General features: G+C 32.1%; 1 protein-coding gene across 3 annotated transcripts in view; it reads left to right on the forward strand.

The window, feature by feature from the left end:
* LOC129947319 (lachesin) overlaps positions 1–12,257 on the forward strand; it is a 79,164-nt gene extending 66,907 nt beyond the window's left edge. For 2 of the 3 annotated variants that reach the window (XM_056057839.1, XM_056057840.1), the window contains exons 10-12: positions 3,539–3,601; positions 5,384–5,626; positions 10,141–12,257. In XM_056057839.1, coding sequence (XP_055913814.1) covers positions 3,539–3,601; positions 5,384–5,626; positions 10,141–10,232 — 398 coding nt within the window. In that variant the 3' untranslated portion in view covers positions 10,233–12,257. Of the gene's footprint in view, positions 1–3,538; positions 3,602–5,383; positions 5,869–10,140 lie in introns of those variants that run through there. The other variant, XM_056057841.1, reaches the window with a different exon arrangement.
* Positions 12,258–23,557: the final 11,300 nt, after the last annotated feature.

Here is a 23,557-nt window from a genome sequence, read left to right on the forward strand (position 1 = left end):
TCAAGGAGTTTGAACAACTATCAGTCCTACGTATGTGCCTCACAAACCACTTGTTGTGGAGTGATCACATATCCCCAAAAATCCTGATAAGTGTTTAGGTTTTCTCCGACGACGGAAGAAGTTTTTCCCCCTTTTGATATGGCTATAATTAACAAAGTGCTCCTATAACGTACTTTAGTTTTCTGGATAGAATTGAAAAAAGATCTCTAAAAATGATTTGAGGTCGTTCTCCTCCCAAGGCATTTGCTTCTTTTGAACATCGCAGCAAGGTCTCATGCCTGTCATTGTTTTCTTTTTATTTTTATAAACAATACTCTATTGAAATAGCCATTTGCATTCCTCCCCTTAAACAATTCAAGCGTAATACCCGTACTGCTAGGAATGCCCATCAGTTTACCCTTGAGTCCAATTTCGGACGGACTGTTAAGTACAGAGATTTCTTCTTTAACCACACTACACGAATGTGAATGCATTACCAGACTTAATGTTTCCCACTCATTACAATGTGCATCGCTATCTCCTTTCAAATAAGTTTTTAACATCTGGTAAAATTTTGAGAAATATCAAATTGACAGTTTTTTGTTATGAAAACTAAAAACCTGCAAAACAGCACTACTCAAAGTTGGTAAAAATTGATTTTTGACTCAAATATCTTTTCAAAAAATAGACATTATGGCTTCCAACTTATTTTATCTTATGAGAACATAAGATTCAACATTCGGTAAAATTTTGCGAAAATTCGAATTGCCAAATTTTTTACAAAAAATTAAAAACCTAAAAAATAATTAAGAAAAGTAGGTAAACATTGATTTTCGACTTAAATATCTTATCAAAACTTTAAGAGTTTGGCTTAAACCTTATGTTACCTTATGAGAAATATTGTTTTGAACATTCGGTACAATTTTTTTAAAAATCGAATTGATATTTTTTAAAAACAATTTAAGACCTAAAAATATTACCAAACTTTGGTAAAAATTGATTGATCTTTTTAAAAAATTAAAATTGAGATTAATTCTTCCAAATAAATTTAATTTATAAAAAATATTGTTATTAACATTTGGAACAATTTTGAGAAACATAGAATTGACAGTTTTCTTACAAAAGAAAAGTTGGTAAAAATTGATTTTCGACTTAAATATCTGTCAAAACTTTGAGATATTGGATTTAAACTAATTGTATCTTACAGAAAATATTGTTTTCAACATTCGATAAAATATTTTGAAAACCGAATTGACTGTTTTTTAACAAAATATAGAAACCAACAAAAACACAATACTAGGTGATGTTGGAGTGGCTGTCCAGATGTCATTGACGCACGTAGACCTCAGGGGTCCATTGTGATACCACTAATGAGGTTAGTCATGCGAGAGTAATGAACTTAAACAAACTATTTCGTACTTTTAATAAAGTTAGAGAGACGTTTTGTGTCAATCGTTGCCAGTTCACTGGTATTATCGAAGAAGGGATTACCGAGGAAGTTATTCCTTCTAATGGAGAGTGCTGGACATGTACATAGAAGGTGTTGGAGTGTTTCCTCTTCCTCCTCGTCCATACAGCTTCTACAAAAGTCATTTGTGTAGACCCCTAGCCTCGGAGCATTTCTTCCTTTTAGGCAGTGTCCCGTTATTACTCCAATTGTAGAGCTTATACTTTGTCTGCTCAGGGATATCAAGCCTTTTGACCGTTTTAAGTCTATTCTTGGCCATATTTGCTTGGTTGCTTGTCAGGTGGTACTCTGTGACTATCATGAGCATGTTGCTTGAGAAGATATGTGCATGTAGCAAATGGTGTTCCTATGTTTTGTCTAACATTAGGCAGACTTGTTCCGTTTTTGGCGAGCTCATCGGCTTTGCAATTTCTTGGAATGTCTCTGTGGCCTGGCACCCAAATGAGGTGAATATTAAACGGTTCCGTCATCTCATTCAGAGATGATCGGCAATCGTGGACGATTTTTTGTGGAAACAGACGCGAGAGATTTAAGAGCGGCTTGGCTGTCTGAGAAGATTCGTATATCCTTACAAGATATAACGTTTTCTTTCAGCCAGGATAGTGCTTCTTTAATCACCATTACTTCTACCTGGAATACACTACATTGATTTGGAAGTCCATAGGATAGACTGAGATTCAGTTGTTCTAAAAAGATACCACTTCCAACTCCGTGATCGGTCTTTGAACCGTCTGTATAGAAGTGTACCGTATCGTCTTCCAGGGATCTTTCTTCTTCCCAGGAGGATCTTGAAGGGATGGACACATGGAAGCTTTTACCGAATACCATTTTTGGGGTGTTATAGTCTAAGCGATCTGGGATAGATATGAAACTGTCTAGAATAGTAGTATGTCCAGTATTGTTACTGTTCCATTGAGAGGTGGCTCTAAGCCTCACACATGAGTTGGTTGCCACCATTTTGGAGAACATGTCAAGAAGTGTTAGATTTAAAAGCACTTGCAGTGCTGCGATTGGTGTTGAGCGAAGTGCTCCTGTGATGCACATACCTGCTGACCGCTGGACTTTGATGAGCTTATTTAGATTTACCATCTTGTCCAGTGCGGTCCGCCACATGACAGCTCCATAAATGAGTATCGGTCTGATTACCGAAGTTTGATAAAAATGATGTTCGGTTCTCGATATCACGTGAACAATAGAAGGTATTGACTTCAAATTAATTTCATTTATTTCATTTGTATTTGTTTGTATAAGAAATAAAAACTTTAAGAAATGCTACTGAAATTGGTAAAAATTGGTTAACGGCTTTTTTCGTTAACAAAAATAAAAATTGTTAACTGATAACCTTCTTCATAAAAAAAACGAAAACCTACAAACCTTTTAAGCAAGACAAATCGCGAGACAGGATATGAAGTTATCAGTGTGGGTCGCATTTCAGCCTCTTTTTTGACTTATTTTCCACTAAGTCTTTAAATCCCAAATTTTTATATTTATTCTTTACTGCGTTTAAATAATTCTTCACTGCCACACTTCAATACTTGTTTCATAATTATCAAAGTTACTATAAGCCAAGATAGATGATTGGGTAAAGAGCTATTACATGTACGTATAGCAGGGGAAACATTGTTATTCCCGGTGCAGTGCTTCAAAAAATCCATAAGAAACATCCTTAATAGAAAGTATCCTTATCATGTGTACTATGTATACGATGTAGTGTACTTTTGTTCGTTGTTTTTGTTTGAAACTAGCGAAACTCCAAACACGAAAATAAGCTAGAAAATTGCTTCAAGATTACATTTTAATCCGTCGTCGTCGCATAAGTTTTTGGTGAAATTCGAGTATCCTTATATGCTTCGAAAAACCACCCTACCTCACATTTTTCTTCGTTGCCAAAACTAATTCTTTAAGCTCTTTCAGCACATTTGTTATGTGGAATTATAAAATAAAATACCTTTCCATGTACCACCACTCCACTACCACATATACCAACCTATCCCACCACCAAACCTCGAGATGTACGAGAAGTATCGTATAATATGTGTAATATTATCCTGGTGTTCCTTACGAGTGTTTTTCTTTTGTAATATTTTTCAGAAATCCCACTGCCATCGTCGCCATCGAAGCAAGTTACACATGCAGTTGTTGAGCCAAAAGAGAGTAAGTTAATAGCCAACTCATGAAGGTTTTATGAGTACTTTATCAAAAAAAAAAAAAAAAAAAAGCCAAGGATTTTTAGTATTTTCTAGATGACATAAGAAAGGACATTCATATATGACAATGTGTATGGTGCTGGTGCTCTTACGTTCCAGATACAAATCACATCATTTCGTAAAATGAAATAGTTTTAGTTGAGTAAGAGGGGTGAGTGGGTCTGCTCACTACCCCCGACAACAACTAAAATTCCTTTTTGTGCAGAGTAATCCTTCTATGGGAAAGGATAACATAAATGTCATAGTTCCTTTTCTATGCCATTTGCCCCGTTAGAGCAATATTTATTCTTGACCGCAATGAAACAGACTTCTCGGAGATACAGGAGGAGAAGAAGGCTATACGACGACGACAACCGAATGTATGATTTCTAGACAAATCGTAAAATAAGAGTTAGGTCTTGTCCAAGGAGGAAACCATTGTTCAAGCTCATGATTTCCTTTTTTTTCTGGTCAAGCTTCTTTTTTTTGGTACGTTTACCTACCAATATGTGTGGTGTCTGTCTACTGCAGTCGAAGTTTTGCCTTTGTGAAGCCAGCCACAGCCACAGCTACAGGCATAGCACATAGATTCATGTCGAAAGGTGGGTGAATTAGTTTTCAAACATAACATAAGAATGATAAATGAGATATCCTTTAAACATCCTGGCTGTACGAGCATAGCATCGTGAGTAGATTTGAATTGCCGGAAAATTAAACTGAAATTTACAGAATTGTCAACAAAAACCTTTCTGCAAATGATTTCAATTCTTTTGTCATTCTTTTTTGTTCTTTTGTGGAATCCACAGCCCATCGTGGTTGTCATATATCTGGAATTCTTTAGAAATTGAATATGCTATTTACGTTATGAAAGATCATATAGAGTTGTAAGCTGTCAACATTTGCACCTAGTTTAAATTCAAGCTCATAAACGTTGAAGGGTAAAAATTAACATAAGATACATCTAGTATTTTTAAAGATGGATATTGATATATGTCCCCTCATTTCAGTACCTCTAGAACTGTAAGTAAGCGGGTGTTAAAGAAACATATATTCTCTACATAATCGATTGTCATAAAACATTTTAGAACCATTCTTACTTTTGGACATTTAAGCTTCCGGACGTATATAGTTACAGAAGAAGAAGCTTACATTTTTGGATTTGATTTAGTTGTTGAAACTAGTCTTTAAAATGGGTTCAAGTTACTCCTTGAAAACTCGGTTAATTTTAGTCAAGATTTGCCAGATATGTTTTTCCTTTATTTCATTTTAAAACATGGCAACCCTGCCTAAATAAGATTTCTTTTTGCCATTTTGTTGCTTGACCATCTGTCAATCAATATTTGTCCATCCTTAATTTCTTCATTGTCAAGGATTTTGGGATTTTCATTCGAGTTTTTTTTTAAGCAAAAGGATATAAAAGGTACATAGTCTACCTCTTATCGATATTGTTTCCAAATGGTTTCTCTTTCATTTTTTTTCTTTTTAACTGACTTACTGTTGAATGAGGGCATTACTTACTGCTTATTGATGAAAATTGATTGCGGTCGAATGAGGATATACGATATAAGAGTGTATAATGTTCCCTCACGTTTGATTTTTAGGATTTTAGTTTTATTTTTTTATTTGAGCTCGAAAGAACCTTTAATATATGCAGATTTTAAGGGTATATTGATAAGTCAAAGAATCATCATTAATCTCTATTTGATATGTCCTTTTCATCGGATCTTTTATTCTTTTTTACACAATTCAGATAATATAATTCCTCATCGAAATGAGACATCTAAAGTGATACAACCGGAGGTATTTCCAATGAAATCGGATTTGCTTGGAAGTCCAGGAGGAACGGGTGGGAGTGGCGGATCATTGACGTCTGGTTCGAGCTCATCGTCATCAGCATCTGGAGGGTCAATAGATAGAAAAGGGTCACTGGCGATAGGAAAGAGTATGTTTTATACGGAAAATCCACCAAAGGAGTACGGACACTCCTCGAAAGGTTTGATTGTGTTTTTTTTTTCAGCTTTAGTTTTATTTTTGATGGTATTTGTTTGTTAACTGTTTTTTGATGTTAGTATAAGGAGATGGCTTTATAAGCAAAAGGGTTTAGTGTTTTTTGTTTTCTGATTTGAATGCATTAATCATGATTTGAGTGATGACAAACACTGATAAATGATAGGATCTTTATTACAATATGTAAGCTTATTGTTTTTAGACTTTTTCTTATACTCGTATATAGAAGTCAAGTCTTAGAATGCAAATTATTTCCCACCTCTGTTTTTGGAGCACTTAAATCGTCCTAGCAGTATTGTACTTTTTAGGGATCAAATAAGCACTTAGAATTATCAAGAATAAGTCAATAGTTAAAAGTTTTAAATTTAAAATATATATACAATTTCATGTACTCTAGAAATTGTTAAACATAGAAGAAAAAACTTCTAGAAGTTTTCCCAAAAACGGTTCTAATCGCACGGATTATATAATTCGATGAAGAGCATGTCGAGGATTTTTAACATTTTCCACCAAAAAGTGTCAAAAAACCACTCTTAACTCATCCGCAACTCATTCGTCGGTTTCTGTATCGGTTTGAAAAGGTCTTCTAAGTAGTTTTCAAGGATGGAAATCTAAGCCTTTTACATTAGAGACAGAATTGGTTTCACTAACACAAAGAGTTATAGGTTCATTAACTGCGTGATTAACTTTATGGTTACTTACGTAGCATAGATCATAATCTTTAAGTTGACGAGAAGGAATGTTTAGCTTAATTAAAGATAGAAGATTTAGACAGTTGATATAATGCTACAGAATATCACGAATGAATAAAACAGAGAAGATTTTACGTCGATTTTCAAGTGACTCTAAACCTTTCTTGATAAAATTGAGTTTGAGGTCAAAAACAACACCAAGATCTTTCTTTTCATTGACTTTTCAAGAACACTACTGCCAATTTTATATTCGAAGAAAGTAGGACAGTAAAAACAAAATAATGAAAAACATTGGCATTTTGAAACGTTTAAAGATAATTAATTTTTCTTGCACCAATCTAAAAGCATGTTAAGGTCATCTTGCAAACAGAGGCAATCATCATTTTGTTTTATGCATTTATAAAACTGAAGATCGTCAGCAAATAAAAGTCTAAGAGAATTATAAAAAATATCTGGCATGACATTAATAAAAATAAGAAAAAGTAAGGGTACCAGGTGACAACCTTGAGGAACTCTTGATGGCACATGTACAGAAAACAGAGAGAACATTACCAATGGAAACAAATTGAATGCGTCTTATATAAGATAAGATTTCAACCATTGCAAAATATTTGAATGAAAACCAATTCTTCATTGTTAGTTCAGTAAAATAGTGTGGCTGACTCTATGAAAGACCTTTGCAAAGTCAGTATAGATGACGCGACGTAAGCCTGATAACCTGCCTCAAATTTAATGAGAACATAGTTTGTGAAAATAGAAAGGTTAGTAGTTGTCGACCTGACACAAAGCCATGCTGGAAAGGAAGGAAGGATATTACTTCCTTAAGCAAAAATGAAAACTTATCACACACAAGTTTTTCAAAAAGTTTTGGAATGGTGGACAGTTTGAAGATTGGACTGTAGTTAGATATTTTTTGTTTGGGTCCTGCTTTATAAATAAAAATTATGAAAGATTTTTTACATTCATAAAGAAATTCACCTTTAGAAAGGGAGAGATTCAAAATATAAGAAAGCGGTTCAGAGAGTACTGCAGCACACATTTTTAAGTCTATTGGAGGCACTCCATCTGGACCCGGGCGATTGTCATCATTCACATTTAATAGTACTTCTTCAACTTCTTACTTACTTAAGGTGGCGCTACAGTCCTGTGTGAAGTAGGGCCTCACCCAACAAACTTCTCCATCTAGCTCGGTCCCTAGCTAGATGTCTCCAAGTTGAGTGAGGTCACCTTCCACTTGTGCGCGCCACCTGATCCCCGGTCTGCCTCTACTGCGTTGTCCTGTGGGTGTGGATTCGAAGACTTTCCGGGGTGGAGCATTGTTTTCTATGTGCTCTACGTGACCCAGCCATCTTAGTGGTTGGCGTTTACCCTTCTGGCGAAGTCTACGTTGCTGTACAGCCCGTACAGCTCGTCGTTCCATCTTTTCATCCACTCCCCTTCGATGCACACGGGACCGTAGATCACACGAAGAACTTTTCTCTCGAAGCGACCCAAGGTGCTTTCATCCGCTTTTGTCATAGTCCATGCTTCTGCAGGTGTTGTATTTTGCCGCCTCTGCCTCAATACTCACAAAATCCCCATTGACATCCCACTGAGTTCTTCCTATTATGTCAATGTCATCAGCATATTATGCTAGTAATTGGACAGACTTTTGAAAGATAGTGCCTCTAGTGTTGACGTGTGAGCTCTACAATATTCTTTTATCTTGCGCAAACGGACGAGTTTGGAGGGGATGCCAAAACTAGACATAGATCTTTACAGCTCGTCTCTGTAGATGCTGTCATATGGGGCCTTGAAATCGATGAAAAGATGTTAGGTGTCGATTTGGTATTCTTGGATTTTTTCCAGGATCTGCCATAATGTGAATATTTGATAAACTGTGGACTTTCCTGGTCTAAAACCACACTGATAAGGACCTATCAGGTTGTTGACGTTCACATATTACGGCAGAGAAGATTTTGTAGGCGTTTTTAAGTAGACTCATTCCCCTACAATTGGTGCAGTTTAGAGGGTCTCCTTTTTTCAGGATCGGGCAAACAATACTGAGGTTCCATTCAACGGGAATGCTTTCTGCAGACCATATCTTACAGATAAGTTGGTGCATGCTCCTAACCAACTTATCTCTAGCTGCTAAAGAGCTCGGCATTTAAGCTATCCGCTCCAGCGGCTTTATTAGACTTCAGCTTAAATATAGCAATCTTTACTTCGTCTAAGTCGGGAGGACGGGATTGTTGGATTTCGTCGTCTATGTTGAGTGAATCATCCTGCCTGACAGCGGAATTCAGTTCGTCGTCACCGTTATAAAGTCTGCAGAAGTGGTCCTTCCATATCCTCAGCATTGACAGCGAATCCCCTATGATGTTTCCACTTTCGTCTTTGCAGCTTTCTGTTCTAGGTTTATGAACCTGTGAATTTCGTTTGACCTGTTCATACAACTTTCGAACTTCATTCCTGCTTTTATAACTCTCAACATCTTCGACCGCACGCTTCTCATGGCCTCTCTTTTTCCTTCTGAGAAGTCGGCGTTCCTCTCGCCTCTTCTGCAGCCCTCGTTCTTTTATGCAGCGACGCTTTGCGAGCTTGTTGTTTGGCTGTATTTACCTGCCGACATTCCTCATCAAACCAGGGGTTCCTTGTTGGTGGCTGTTTGAAACCCAGCACATCAGAGGTGGCTTCTTTGATTGCATCTTGGCAATGTTGCCACTGGTTTTCGATACATTCTGTTGCCGGCAGAGAACTTGGAGAGAGGTTACTTGTAACTCGGTCGGAAAAGGATTTGGCGATCTCTGGCGATTGTAGCCGATCGACTTAACCTTCGACTTAACCATCCCCCAACACCTTAATGTTTTGCCTTTGGTCTGGAAATCCGAAGTGCTACCTTGGCTACAACGAGGTAGTGGTCCGAGTCGATTTTAGCTCCTTGGAAAGTTCGTACATCCATGATGCTGGAAGCGTGTCTGGCGTCGATCGCCATATGGTCAATCTGGTTGAAAATAGATTGATCTGGAGAAGTAATAGTTTCTTTGTGGATGTTGAGGTGTGGAAAACGTGTTCTTCAACTTCAGACTTCCTAATAACTAATCTTCCAACATTGATCGCGGTAACCGGATTGTCGTTGTCATAAACAGATTGTTGGTGATCTATGGTCCTAGCATAGTTTGATTCAAAGTATTCAGCAAACAAATTACAAATCGTAGTGAAATCGGAATTGGTAGAACCTTTATAGGGCATATTTTTTGGAATTCCTACGTTTTTTTTTTGTCTTTTTTTTTTTAATAAACTTCCAAAAGCCTTTACTAATTTCTTTTTAAATACTTTCAACCGAGATTATATACATTTTATATAGAAACTTGTTAAGAATATTGAATTCTCTTTCAAGACGAATATACTTGTCCTTAACCAAAAAGTTATTAGGTAACATTTGGAGAAGCTTATAAGCTTTGTTTTTTTTATTACTCAAATTTCAAAGCCTTTAGTTGAACGATGCAGGTTTTGAGTTAATGTGAACTTTAGTTTCAGGCACAAACATACCAACATATGAACTGTGGCGTATGTGGAATATTTTTTGTTTGTAAAATTCTTTCTGTAACTGCTCTTTTTTCGAAAATCAAAAATACTGTCCCAAAATATATTTAACTACCAACAAAAATCAATTTTCCAAAAGTTAAAAACAAACCATTAAATGTCTATTATATTTTTCAATTATTTACCCTGAAATTTTTTTCTTGTATGGTTTTTTATTTTTTGTTATATAAGAAATTGAAGTAAAGGTTTTCCTTCTTACAATAATTTTTCTTTTATTCTCCAGCTGCATCAAAACTAGATGATAGATATTTTTCTAAAGTCAGCAGCATTTGTCTATTCGGATTGATTACACTTTACGTTCGCCTGCAGTTATAAAACACAGTTACTTTCTATTAAAACAAACAAATAGCATGTAAAATATAATATTGTTATCATATTTGGCTATTTACTATAATTACTTGCTAGATAAGTCCTAAACAGACAAATTATTTGATTTCTTTTTTTAATTATTATTATTAATTTTGAATACTTTAGTTTCATAGCTTTATGTACATACCCAAAACAAAAACTAGTTCATAAGGTACCTAATATTATTTTTAAACAAAATTTTGCTCATAGATTTTATATTAGAAATTCTGACAAATAATAATTAAATTTAACTTACATATAACATAGTACGATTATTATTAATATATTAAATTTTAAAAAAAAGTAAAGCTAGGCTTTTTATCGGATTAACTGTATAGACAAAATTATTTGAATTAAAATAAAATGATCGGAAATTAATGAACATTGTAAAGAAAGATTTAGGACAAAACTATAAGAAAATATAAATAAAAATAACAATAAATTGTTACAAATAATTGTGCACCGAAGGAATTAAAGCTTAAAAATATTGAAATCAATATAAACAAAAAAATAAGGAAAACTAAGATAAAGGCAACTTTGAAAGGGTCAAACCAAAATATCAACATCATATACCTGATGGAAATTAATGCATCTTAAAGTATTAAAAGCATTTTAATAATTTAAAACATATCTCCCTCAAACATATCAAGTGCTTACATTTTTGGAATTTCACTTTTTTTTTACATACATACATAATTAGACCTTAAAAAAAAGAAACTGTTTTATATTCCAAGCATATCCTTTATTGCCTCATTTAAATACCATGATAAAAAGGTACAAGCTGATATTTGAAGCGTTTCGCTGAGTTGCGTTGTGCGATGGACGAAGAATGGACGGACGATGGTATAGCGAACATTTATGACAATTATTTAACACAACATCCTATTAATATCGTCACAGCATATATACACTATACAGTAGCATTGTAATGCAACAATGGCGCACAATCGTTCGTCCTGTTCAATAACAGTAAATTCACGTTTTCCATCCATCAAACCGGAGCAGAACATGGAAAACGGCAGTTACACACAGTTAACCGGAAATGAATTGTACATCCTTTTAAATCACAAGAGACCGCATCATGATCTGCCACCGAACTGAACCACACCAACATTCTTGCCCACACCATATAAGACCCATTCAACAACAGAACCAGAACCAGAACCAGATCCACACTGCGGATGCGGAAATTATGACCATGATGAAAATGTATATAGATAGCCGTATTATTATTATACATATATTTATAATTACGTTATAGTTATTATATAAATTTCTTTCCACCAGTACACCAATAATGTAATTATTATTAATTCCTGTTGCTTGCTCGCGTTTTTTAAGTAATGTAATTGGCTGTGGGTTGAATTTTATTCTCTTAGCATGAAAGCAACATGAGTATCAAAATAAATGAAGCTTAAGGGCCAAACAAGCCAAAATGATTTATCGATAGTTGTTTACAGACAGACAGACAAAAGGATACATTATTATTAACAGTAAATATTTATCATCTGAGACGTTCCATTCTTCCATTAATTCAACAAACAAAAAAATCAATAAAATAAAAATAAATATTAACAAAAAAAAAAAAAAACAAAATCGGAATTCAGATGCCAACAAAAAATATTTAAAGACAAGTAATCAATTATTTTTAATTATAATGTAGTGCATTAAGTACTTACGTATATATATATAAAAATAAAGAACTCAATTAAAATGCATGAGAAAGTGTATTATATATTCAAGCAAAAAAAAAATTATATCAGTTTTTAAGTGAAACATAAAAATGTAAAGTCTTAAATTTAAGCAAACCAAAAATCATGACAAATACTTAAATATACTTGTAAATATAATTAGACTCATATTGTTGCCTAAAGTTAATATAAATTAATTTTATTTTTAAAAAACAAAAAATTAGAATCAAATATAATGACACAAAAATTAAATTTCTATTGATTTTGTAAAGAAAAAAAAAAAAAACAAATATATACAAATTATAATTTGAAAATTTAAAATACGAACAATGTTACATACAACAAAAACAAAACAGATAAAAAAATGAATGTAAAAAAAAAGAAATTGTTTTAACAACATTTATATATATGTATGGAATCTATAAAATAACTGCATATTTAATAAATACATATATATATCAATTCATTTATCGATGAGAAAACAAAATTGAACGCAAAAGAAAAAATAATGTTAAATGCATGAAAAGAGATTTAAAACAAAAAAAAAAACATAAATAAAATGGATTAAATTGTAAATTATATAAATTGAACAACAAGAACAAAAAAAGGAAAATAATAAAATATCTTGATTATAATGAACTATATATACATGAAAATATATATTTAATATGCTAATTGGATTACTTGTTTTATTTAATTCTTCAACAAATTCATCTCAGGAAATAAAAATAACGGTGAGTGGTGGTTTTCTTCTGCGCGGAGTATCTTAAAAGATTAAGTAATTGATTACATGCAGAACGAGGAGTTTACTTAAAATCATCGGTAAGTGCAATGTTTTTCATATTTATTCTTGAAAGTAGGAACGCTAGAGCGCATCTGATTTCGGTAAAAAGACATTTAGTCCAGGGGGAAAAGATTTTTCCGAAATTCGTAAGAACTTTGTTATCAAGTCAAAAAATCCTCACAACGTGATTCTCCTCAAAATTTCAAAAATAGAATATTGATGAAAAATATCAGACACGTTTAGTGAAATTTTTAAATGAATCGAAAAGTTCTAGATGGGAGGTGAATAGGCTAGGCACAATTTTCTCAAAATATTCATAGGGTAATAGACGAGATAATTTTGGTGAATTTTCTATCTTGAACCCTGGATTTCAAATATATATACTATATTTCTAGGCATTTTCAAAAAAAAAAAATTTGAAAATTTTTAAGCAAATTAGCTGATGGTTGATCTTGAAATGAAGTTTACAGAGCACGTGAAGCAACAACGCTTGACAACACTTACTTTTTCAAAATTTTAAAAACAATCTCGATTTTTTTGATAGTAGAATATGAGATAAAAATCGATTTGATAACATTTAATTTGAGATGTTAATCTTGGAAATTAGAAATTGTGAACATGTTAGATTAATGTCAGTTGGTGTGTTAAAAATAAGATCAGTCTTACTTTTTAAATAAAAGTTTTTTTTAAGAGTATGAAAAGTTTGTTGTTTTGAATGGTTTTTAAAATTTGATAGTTAGTTTCATAAAATTTATTTTTCAAATATGATTCCTGGCTTGTTAACTTCTTTTCGAAATATTTTATTGTAAATGACATTTTTTATTAAAAAGAGGCTGGGATGCCACCAACACGGATAAGTTTCCATCCCATCTGTCGATTTGCCTTGCTTAAAAGTTTGTAGGCTTTCGTGTTGGATTAAAAAAGTTGTCATTTGAATTATTCTTAAATTTTTTAAAACTACCAACAATATTTTCATATAGAGAATAGTTAAGTTTAAAAATCTAGTTTTGTTAAAAATATTTTTAGTCGAAAACAAATTTTTACCAGTTTTAGCAACATTTCTTAAATTTTTATAAGTATGATTAATGAAATTAATTTGAGAGATATCAAAGACCGAACATCAATTTTTACTAAATTTGAGTAGGTACTATTTTTTGCAGATTTTATTTTTTTTATGAAAAAAACGGACTGTTGGATTTAAAAGAAAATTACTGAGTATCGAAAAAAATATATTCTGTAAAATAAAAAAACAGTTTGAATGCAATATTTTTAACTTCCCATAGAAAGTTATTGTAATAGGTCCGATTTGTCAAATTGAAAATTTTGACATTTTTCGACGTTTCAAGGTCCCTAGAGTCGAAATAAAAGATTTTTAGAAAGATGTCTGTGCGTGCGTGTGTACGTACGTCCGTACGTTCGTGACGTTTTTTTCGTCCTCCATAGCTCAAGAACCAGAAGAGCTATCGATTTCAAATAAATTTTGTTGTACAGATAATAAGGTAGAAAGATGCAGAAAGGGCTCTCAAGAAAATTGCATGGGTGTTTTTTTTTTACCATAGCAGTTTGAAAAAAAGGTGAAAATTTTGGTTAATCCTAAATATCTTACGAACCAAAAACGCTAGAGACTTGAATTAAATTTAATATTAAATATTGTAACGTGATATTAAACAAGTATATTTTTTGAAAAAAATCAATATAATGGTTTTTTTTATAAATCAATAAAACTGAAAAAAAAAAATTGTCACCTCCAAAATTTTACGACCGAAATATGATTTCATCTCTAAAACAATTTTGTGCAACGAAGAATAATGTTTTTGATATCTGATAAAATTTTGAGAAAAATCTAATTGACAGTTTTTTTTACAAAAAATAAAAACCTAAAAAAAATGTATGAAAGTTGGTAAAAATTGATTTTCGTCTCAAATATCTTTTCAAAACTTTGAGATATTGGCTTTAATTTACTTTTATCTTTCAAAAGATCTTGTTGTCAACATTCAGTTAAAGTTTGAAAAAAATCGATTTGACAGTTTTTGTACAAAAAATTAAAAACCGAAAAAAAAATTAACAAAAGTTCGTAAAAAATGATTTTCGACTCAAATATCCCTCAAAAACTTTGAGATAATAGGTTCTATTTAATTTTTTCTTATAAGAAATATTGTTTTCAACATTAGGATACATTTTGAGAAAAATCGAATTGACAGGTTTCTTACAAAAAATAAAAATCTGAAAAAAATGTATAAAAGTTGGTAAAAATTGATTTTCGACTCAAATATCTCTTCAAAAATTTTAAATATTGGCTTCAAACTAATTTTTTCTTATAAGAAATATTGTTTTCAACAGTTGATCAAATTTTTAAAAAATCCGAATTGACAGTTTTTTTACAAAAAATAAAACTCTAAAAAAAAACAATACTAAAACTTGGTAAAAATTTACTTTCGGCTCAAATAGCTTTTCAAAAATTTACAATATTGGCTTCAAACTTATTTTATTTCAGAGAAAATATTGTTTTCAATATTCAGTAATTTTTGTATAAAAATCCAACAGTCCGTTTTTTCATAAAAAATAAAATCTACAAAAAATAGTGCGCAAATTTGGTAAAAATACATATAGACAAACGTTTAAGCAAGACAAATCGACAGACGGGATGGGAAGTTATCAGTGTGGGTCGCATCCCAACCTCTTTTTTTTTATGAAATTAGATTTCAAAAAAAAAATTCTATATATACTCTACTGAGTATCGGAAACAATATTTTCTGTGAAATTAAAAAAAGTTTGAAGAAAATATTTTTAATTTTTGAAAATCTGTTTAAGTTGAGAGTACATTTTTACCAAGTTTGGTAGGAGGTTTGTAAGGTTTTTATTTTTTGTAAAAAAAAACTTTCCTTTAGATTTTTCTCAAAATTTTACTGAATATTGACAATAGTATTTTTTAAAAGATAAAATTAGTTTAAAGCCCATATCACAAAGTTTTGTTAAGTTATTTGAGTCGAAAACAATATTTCTTATAAGTTAAAATTAGTTGGTAGCCATAATCTCAAATTTTTGAAATGATATTTGTGCCAAAAATCAATTTTTACCAACTTTTTTTAAATTTTCTTTTAAGTTTTTATTCTTTGTAAAAAAACTATCAATTCGATTTTTCACAAAATTTTACCGAATGTTAAAAAAAAATTCCTATTAGATAAAATAAGTTTGAAACCATAATCTCAAGTTTTTGAAAAGACATTGGAGTCTAAAATCAATTTTTACCAACTTTTATTAATTTTTTGTTTAGGTTTTTATTTGGCTGTCAATTCGTTTTTTGAAAAGATTTTTGAGTCGAAATTCAATTTTTAACAACTTTCAGTTATGTTTTTTAGATTCTTATTAAAAAAAAGGCAAGAGTACGATAACTTAGGCGACAAAGTTTAATGACGGATTTGTATAGAATAGTTAAAAATAAGCATTTTTGACTATGGGAGGGGGGGTCTATCTCCCCCCGTTTAAAAATATTATTTAAAATGGAAAAAAATGGTTAAAAAATATTGGTAATACTTACAATTAAGTATGACACATTTTTTTAGGCCAACATTCTGTTCTATTAATTAGTTTTTAAATCAAGTCAAAACTATGTGTAGTTTTTGAAAAAAAAAAAAATTTAAACTAAAAATTTGAGTACAAAAATTTTAAAAAAAGTTTAAAGTGTAATTTTTCAATACTTTAAGATTATGTACTAGTGTTTTTATTTGAGAATTTAGTGCTCTTATTTCTTTTTGATCAAAAACTGAAAAAAAAATGATTTTATGTCTTCTATTTCTTGAGGAAATTGAAAATTACCAACAAAAATATTTCAATTAAATTACTTATTTTTTGCTTGAGTGTTCTTATTTTGATAGTTATGATGGTAGGTGCGAGTTTGGGTGTATGCAACAGTAGGATGTGTTAGGGGGGAGCATGCTGCCACCCTGCAACCCCCTGCTTGGGAACACTATAGGATTTGGGGTGGGTGCAAGGTGCGGTGGGTTATACTTAAGCCAGGAAAAAGTAAGTTAAATAAAATATTTGTTTGGTGATTTTCAATTTTCTCATGAACTAGAAGACAAAATCATCTAGTTTTAAGTTTTTAATCAAAAACATATAAGAGCAATAAATTCTTAAAAAAACAGCAGTAGGTAATCTTCAAGTTTTAAAAAATTACACTTTAAACGTTTTTTAGACTTTTTTTGCACAAATTATGCGTTTAAAACAATTTTTTGCAAAAAATATGCATAGTTCTGACTTGAATTAAAAACAAGCTAATAGACAACAGTTTTGGCTTTAAAAAATGTATAAAACTTAGTTGTAAGTACTACCAATAACATTTAATAATTGCTTTCCATTTAACGTACATATTTTTTAAATTGTCCCTACCGCCTAAACGGGGTGAGACAGACCCCCTTCCCATAGTAAACAAAATGCTTGTTTTTAACTGTTCTATACAAATCCGTCATTAAACTTTGTCGCCTAATTTATCGTACTCTCGCCAGAAAAAATGTCAATTTGACTTTCCTCAAAATTTTACCAGATGTTTAAAAACGTTATTTTTCGTTGCATGAAATTCTTTAAGAGATGAAATCATGTTTTATTCGTAAAATTTTCGAAGTGACACATTTTTCTTTTCAGTTTTGTTGATTTATCAAAAAACTGTTAATTTGATTTTTTCCCAAAAATATACTGGTTTCGTTTCACGTTTCAATTTATGATATAAAATTTAATTCAAGTCTCTAGCGTATTGGTTTTTGAGATATTTAGGGTTACCCAAAATGTTCACCTTGTTTTTCAAAAAAAATCACACACGAGATTTTCTTGAGAGCCCTTCATCTTCCTGCATTATTATCTGTATAACAACATTTATTTAAAGTCGATATCTCTTCTGGTTCTTGAGCTATGAACAACGAAAACAACGTCACGAACGTAGGGAGGTACGTACAAACTCACAGACATCTTTTTAAAAATCTTTTATTTCGACTCTAGAGATCTTGAAACATCGAGAATGTCAACATTTTCAAGTAGACAAATCGGACCCATTTCAACAACTTCCTATGGGAAGTAAAAAAAGAACACTGATTATTCAAATTTCTGTATAATACATGAAAGTACAAGTCAAGTCTTAACGTTAGTGCTTCATAAATTTGACGAAAAGGGCTTAAGTCTGCTAATGCTATAAGTTGCACAGTCCATTTGACCAAAGCAAATTTTTCGCTACTTTTCAAGTGAATCAAAGTAATCGAGGGGCGTTAGTATCTCGAAAGAGACAGCCGTTAACAGAACCACCTTTGAAAATAGAGCTTTCACCCAAATGATTTTACAGTGAATAAATCACTAAGAGAGCTGAACGACAAAATCGACCATGCCACCACGAACCACTCTGTCATTAATATTATGTCATTATTTAATAGAAGTTAGCAATTTTTTTACATATGGCTTGTACATTTTTTTGGGTGGATACCACGCCCCTTAATCGAATATCACAATTTTCCGATTTTTCAGAAGATCTATACTTTTTTGTGAAATTTCGATGTTCTGTGCAGTTAGGAAGTACTTCATAATCTTGATGAAAGGTCAAGCAGTTAGGGTTTTTGCAATTTTTGAAGTGCTGTATCTCAGAAACTCTTTTATATTTGGGGTTAGACTTTGATAATATACATTTCATCGACTAGCTTAGTTAAGTTCCAAGTTAAAAGCTTGACTGTTTCTAAAGTTAGAGACGGCTCAATAAACGACACAAAGTTTGTTTCGGCTAAAAAGGGGGAGTGCCAAAACATGACTGGGTATGTTATTTGCGAACCTTAAAAATTAGGTTAAAAAGTGGGAATTTTATTAAGGCCTGCTCACTGTTTGGTTCAAAAATATCATTAGATTAGTTTAATAAATATTCAACGTCTAAACAATTTGACATTTTCATCTGAAAAAACCATACAACAATTCATCGAAGCTTCCTGTGCAGCTATTTTTCTGACCAATTTAGACGTGCTAGTTTTTTTTGAATTGTTTCATGTGCTACTTATTTAAATTTGTTGTCAGTTCTTTCTAAATGAATAAAAAATTTAACCCAATATAGAAAATTTACTGACATTTAATGGTATCTACTTCTTTTTTAGAAAAATCCTTCCTCTTTTTTAGAAAAATCCTTCCTCACGGTGTATTGTACATAGTTCAAAACGCACTCAATAAAAATTCACACAGGTTGAAAGTGTTGCTTTTTGGAAAGAAGAACATTCAAAATTCTTGCCACAGAGTATAGAAGCGTAACTAAATCGCAGAAAAAGTGAAAAATCGTTTTACAATTCACACGTATTCATTCTTTTCTTTTGATTCCGGACATAAAATGTTGTAAAATGCTTAATTTTTTTCACAACTCTCATATATCTTTTTAAACTCTTTTTATTATGGTTTATGCAATGCTGCGAAGTATGTTCTTATGGGAACTTACATTGCTTAGAAAATGAAAGGACTCGATAATATTTTGAGAATTTTCTCCGGCTAGTGAGGATTATAAAAAAGAAGTCAAATGGATGCGAAAGTATTTAAAGGTAAGAAAGAAGTTGGGAAATTGGTATACAACTGATAACTATCATACTGACGTGTTCGAGGAGAAGTTAATGTTCAAGGTATTGTCTGTTTTCGTAGAACAAAAGTTTCGGGAAATTGAACATATCCCATTAATTGAATTTTTAAAGACAAATTTTCTTAAGGATTTAAATGAAAATTCAAAGAAAAGACTGTGGCGCAAAAATTCGTAGAAAACAAAGACTTACACTTCTCTTAGAGACTTTGTCAATTCCTAGCAAGAGGAAACTGAATTGTATTTTTAAATTCCTATAAGTTTCAATAACACTTCTGGATAAATGTTTCTAATATTTTTGGTAGCAAGATAATTTTTCTGAATAGTAATAAGTTAACTTTTTTAGAAGTGTGATAAGATAGTTTAAATCGTGAATTCCAATTAAATTAATAATTGGTTGAAGAAGTTCATCTTTTCTGATGCCTATTTTTTCAAATTAAAAAAAAAATGTGGTCCACCAATTAAAAAAATAAAACAAATAGCTGAAAGGTCAATTTATCATTCTTATTGATTTAAATTCTATTCTAACGTTCTTAGATACAATTTGTACTCAAAATCTGAAGGATAATAAGCGATTCAGATAAATACATATATTTTACAATACGTAGGGTGGATTGAAAAGTTTCCGGCCTGACCAAGAGATGGCGCCACTATGCCTACCAATTGAGAGGGCGTTCTATAGTACCATCTTTAGATAGCTTGTAGCTATAGTTTCCGCCCGATCGCCATGTTAGTTTAGTTTTGAGAGCACACTGAACAAGGCGCCTCTGTGTTTTTCTTAAAAATGGAAAAGCTGGAAAATCGTGCTGTCATTAAATACTTCTATTTGATGGGGTTAAAGCCGAAGGAAATCAAAGAAGAGATGGACTCAACACTGGGGACATCCTGCCCATCATATTCAACCATTAAGCAGTGGGTTTCCGAGTTTAAAAAGGGTCGTGTGAGCACCTCTGATGAGCCTCGCTCAGGATGCCCTGTTGAGGTCACAACTCCAGATATGATCGAAAAAATCCATCAAATAGTGCTGGAAGACCGCAGATTAAAAGTGCATGAGATAGCTAAGACCTGTAAGATGTCAAATAAACATGTGTATTTTGCACCAACATTTGCATATGCAAAAGCTCTGCGGAAGATGGGTGCCGCGTTTGCTAAGAGCCAATCAAAACAAGTCAATCGTTGCAATGGCTAAAATCAACGATCTAAAGTTTGAATTGATGCCGCATCCTCCCTACTCTCCAGACCTAGCCCCGAGTGACTATTATCTGTTTCCTAACCTCAAAAAATGGCTTGGTGGTAAGAGATTTGCGGACAATGAAGAAGTAATCGAAGCTGTAAATGGGTATTTTGAGGAGCTTGATGAATCAGTCTATAGAGATGGCATTACTAGACTAGAACACCGCTATGAGAAATGTATCAGCCTTGGAGGGGATTATGTTAAGAAATAAAAAAAAAAATCTTAAAAAACGTTGTTTTTCTTGGCCAGGCCGGAAACTTTTCAATCCACCCGTATTTCGCTTTAGCTTTGAATTATAATGTAAATTATTGTAAATCTTGTGACAAGAATTTTTCTTAAAGTGGAGAGTTTAAACATTTTTTTCATTTTGTATTTGACTCTTTCTCAAAGGAGATAGTAACTCAATACTTCTTCTTTTAGTCGGTTAAACTAAGAAGCTTATGCATTCATTGAAATGTAAATAAAATATTGAATATTTAATAAAATATCATTAAAATTGCTTTGATATTTCTTAAATGTATATAAATCCAACAAATATTTTTTAATTAAAATGAGTTATTTAAATTAAAGAAAAAAAAGGATCTTTGATTCCCTTCAACTCATTCCCAGGTCAATAATTTCTGTCTTCACTCTCAAAAGAAAAGAATCACGATTTTCTTGAATAGAAATGTAAACTTTTTTTGGATTCAAATACACAATTCGCTTCAAATCCAAATTAATATTTATTTGAATGATTCTTTTAACAAAAAAAACTTAAATAACTTTCATAGAATTTCTGTCAGTTGCATGAACTGCGATTCATTGCCAAAGCTCATTTTATTGAAATTCAATATTCTTTCCCGAATCATTAATATACAAAAAATATAAACACCCTCACAATCGTTGCTGCCGCCGCGCCACACCGTCAACAAAATCATAAATTGAAAAACTTTCTTATAATATTCATTTCCAAGAAAACATCATACAACAACCAACTACCAATACCCATTTTCCTAAATCAAAAGTAACAATTTTTCTCCTTCGTATACTCGTACCTACTTAGATACTTTTTTTCTTCTTTCTTAAAAAACCTTTAGCAAGAGGAAGAAGTATTTTGTTGGCAACCAAACAGAAACACTTACTAAGGACTCTAGGAGTGAACAAAAATCTCTTTTTAATAGCTTCCTTCCTTGGAATAAATATTAAGAAAAGAAACAAACAACAAAAAATGCAAAAGCATAAAGCAGACCAATAATAGCTCTACATCCACTGCCAACAAAATACATCAGGTTTCTTTTCTTCCTTATACTATAATGTACCAGCAAACATACATATACCTAACCTACCTATCAGTAATCGGGCCAGGAACTAAATGTGAAAGCCTACCAGCTCAATAAATGTAAATACGGTGATTTCAAAACAATTTTCCACAATTCAAGCTTCCAGCACCACATAGCAGCCACGTCGCTCCTCGTACGTCCTTTGTACCACACTCTGCCGGCCGTTCTGTTATATGAGTCTCGCTATCGGTGCAAGAGCCAAAAACAAGGATATTTAAATTTTAGAAGAAATGAAAAAAAAAATAACACTCCTCGACTCCACACTATTTTGAAGGAAACACACCGCATCCGAAAATATTCATTCCCTTAAGAGCATCTACAAAATATACATTCAATATGAGGACATCGAGTGCCGGGCGAGGCCGTGCAGCATACCTAATGTTCCTGATTTGGCCACAGTTCATACTACCTCGGAATTATCCCCCGTCCCGTGCTGTCCCGCACATCGTTTCTTTAACTCAAATTCACTATAACTAAGGGTTTGGGCATTGAAGCACAAAGTCACTCCTGGAAGAGCCTAAGGAAAAAGTTTTTGGCACTTCTCCAGCTCAAATACAGCCTGCTGCTGATGCTCCTTGTGACTTTAGTTGTGGACGAGGGTGGTTATTGTGGGGTGACCATACCAAATCGACTTTTTCTTCTACGCTTTTTTTTTATTTAAAAATATTGGTGCCAAAAACATTGTGGTCATTTTACGATTCTGCAGAAATGATAAAAAATATTAAGTCAATTGCAGGCTTTTCATGTTTTTTGGTTAAAAAAATCTTTAAAGACAAGTCTGACAAGACAAAAAAATAAAATGAAGAAAAAGAAGCGACATCAGAAGCAGAATCAGAATCTACACCAGAATCAAAATTGGAAGCAGAAGCAGAAGAAAAAGAATCAGAATCAGAATTAGAAACTGAAACAGGAGCAGAAACAGAATCAGAATAAGAATCAGAATCAGAAACAGAAAAGAGAAAAGATTAATTAGAATAGAGAAACAGGAACAGAAACAGAAAATCTAATCTTAAGACCTCAGATCATCACGTGACTTGTCTATTTTTCAATTTTAAAGAAAAGTGCGAAGTCGGTTTAATGGGACAGTTCCTCAATAGGCAAGCTATCATAACAAATTTTGAAATTTTGAATTCTATTTTATAATTTGAAAACTGGTCAAGAATTCCAAGCGATCCTGACCTTCCATTGCTTTTGACAATTTTTGTATCTTTTTGAAACGTTTTGTTGAACAAAGCTCTGAAGTTATTTTATGTAAAAAAAGTAAATTAAAAAAACTCAAGCCCTGGATGTCTAATTATTTATTAGAAAAAATTGATTTTAAAAATAAATTGAGGATTAAGTGTAAGAAACACGCTAATAACGTTTTATACCGTGAAAACTATAATAATTTATGTAAAGAAATCAGACTAGAAATTCCAATATGTAAAGAAAATTTTTATATTGATAAGTTCCATAAAGCAAAAGGTGATTTAAGAAAAGAATGGGGTATAGTCAACGAATTATTACCTTCTTATCTTTCTTTCAATTCCCAGACCATTGTTGATCATTCAGAAATGGCTAAAATTTTCAATGATTATTTTATAAAAATAGCTGTAGAAACAATCGAAAATTCTGGTATTAACAACTGTACTGAAATGTGTTCTGAAATTTGTTTCGAAGAAAGTTTTTAATCTCATAGTTT

Source organism: Eupeodes corollae, chromosome 2 (assembly GCF_945859685.1).
Source record: "Eupeodes corollae chromosome 2, idEupCoro1.1, whole genome shotgun sequence".
NCBI classification, from domain to species: Eukaryota; Metazoa; Arthropoda; class Insecta; order Diptera; family Syrphidae; genus Eupeodes; species Eupeodes corollae.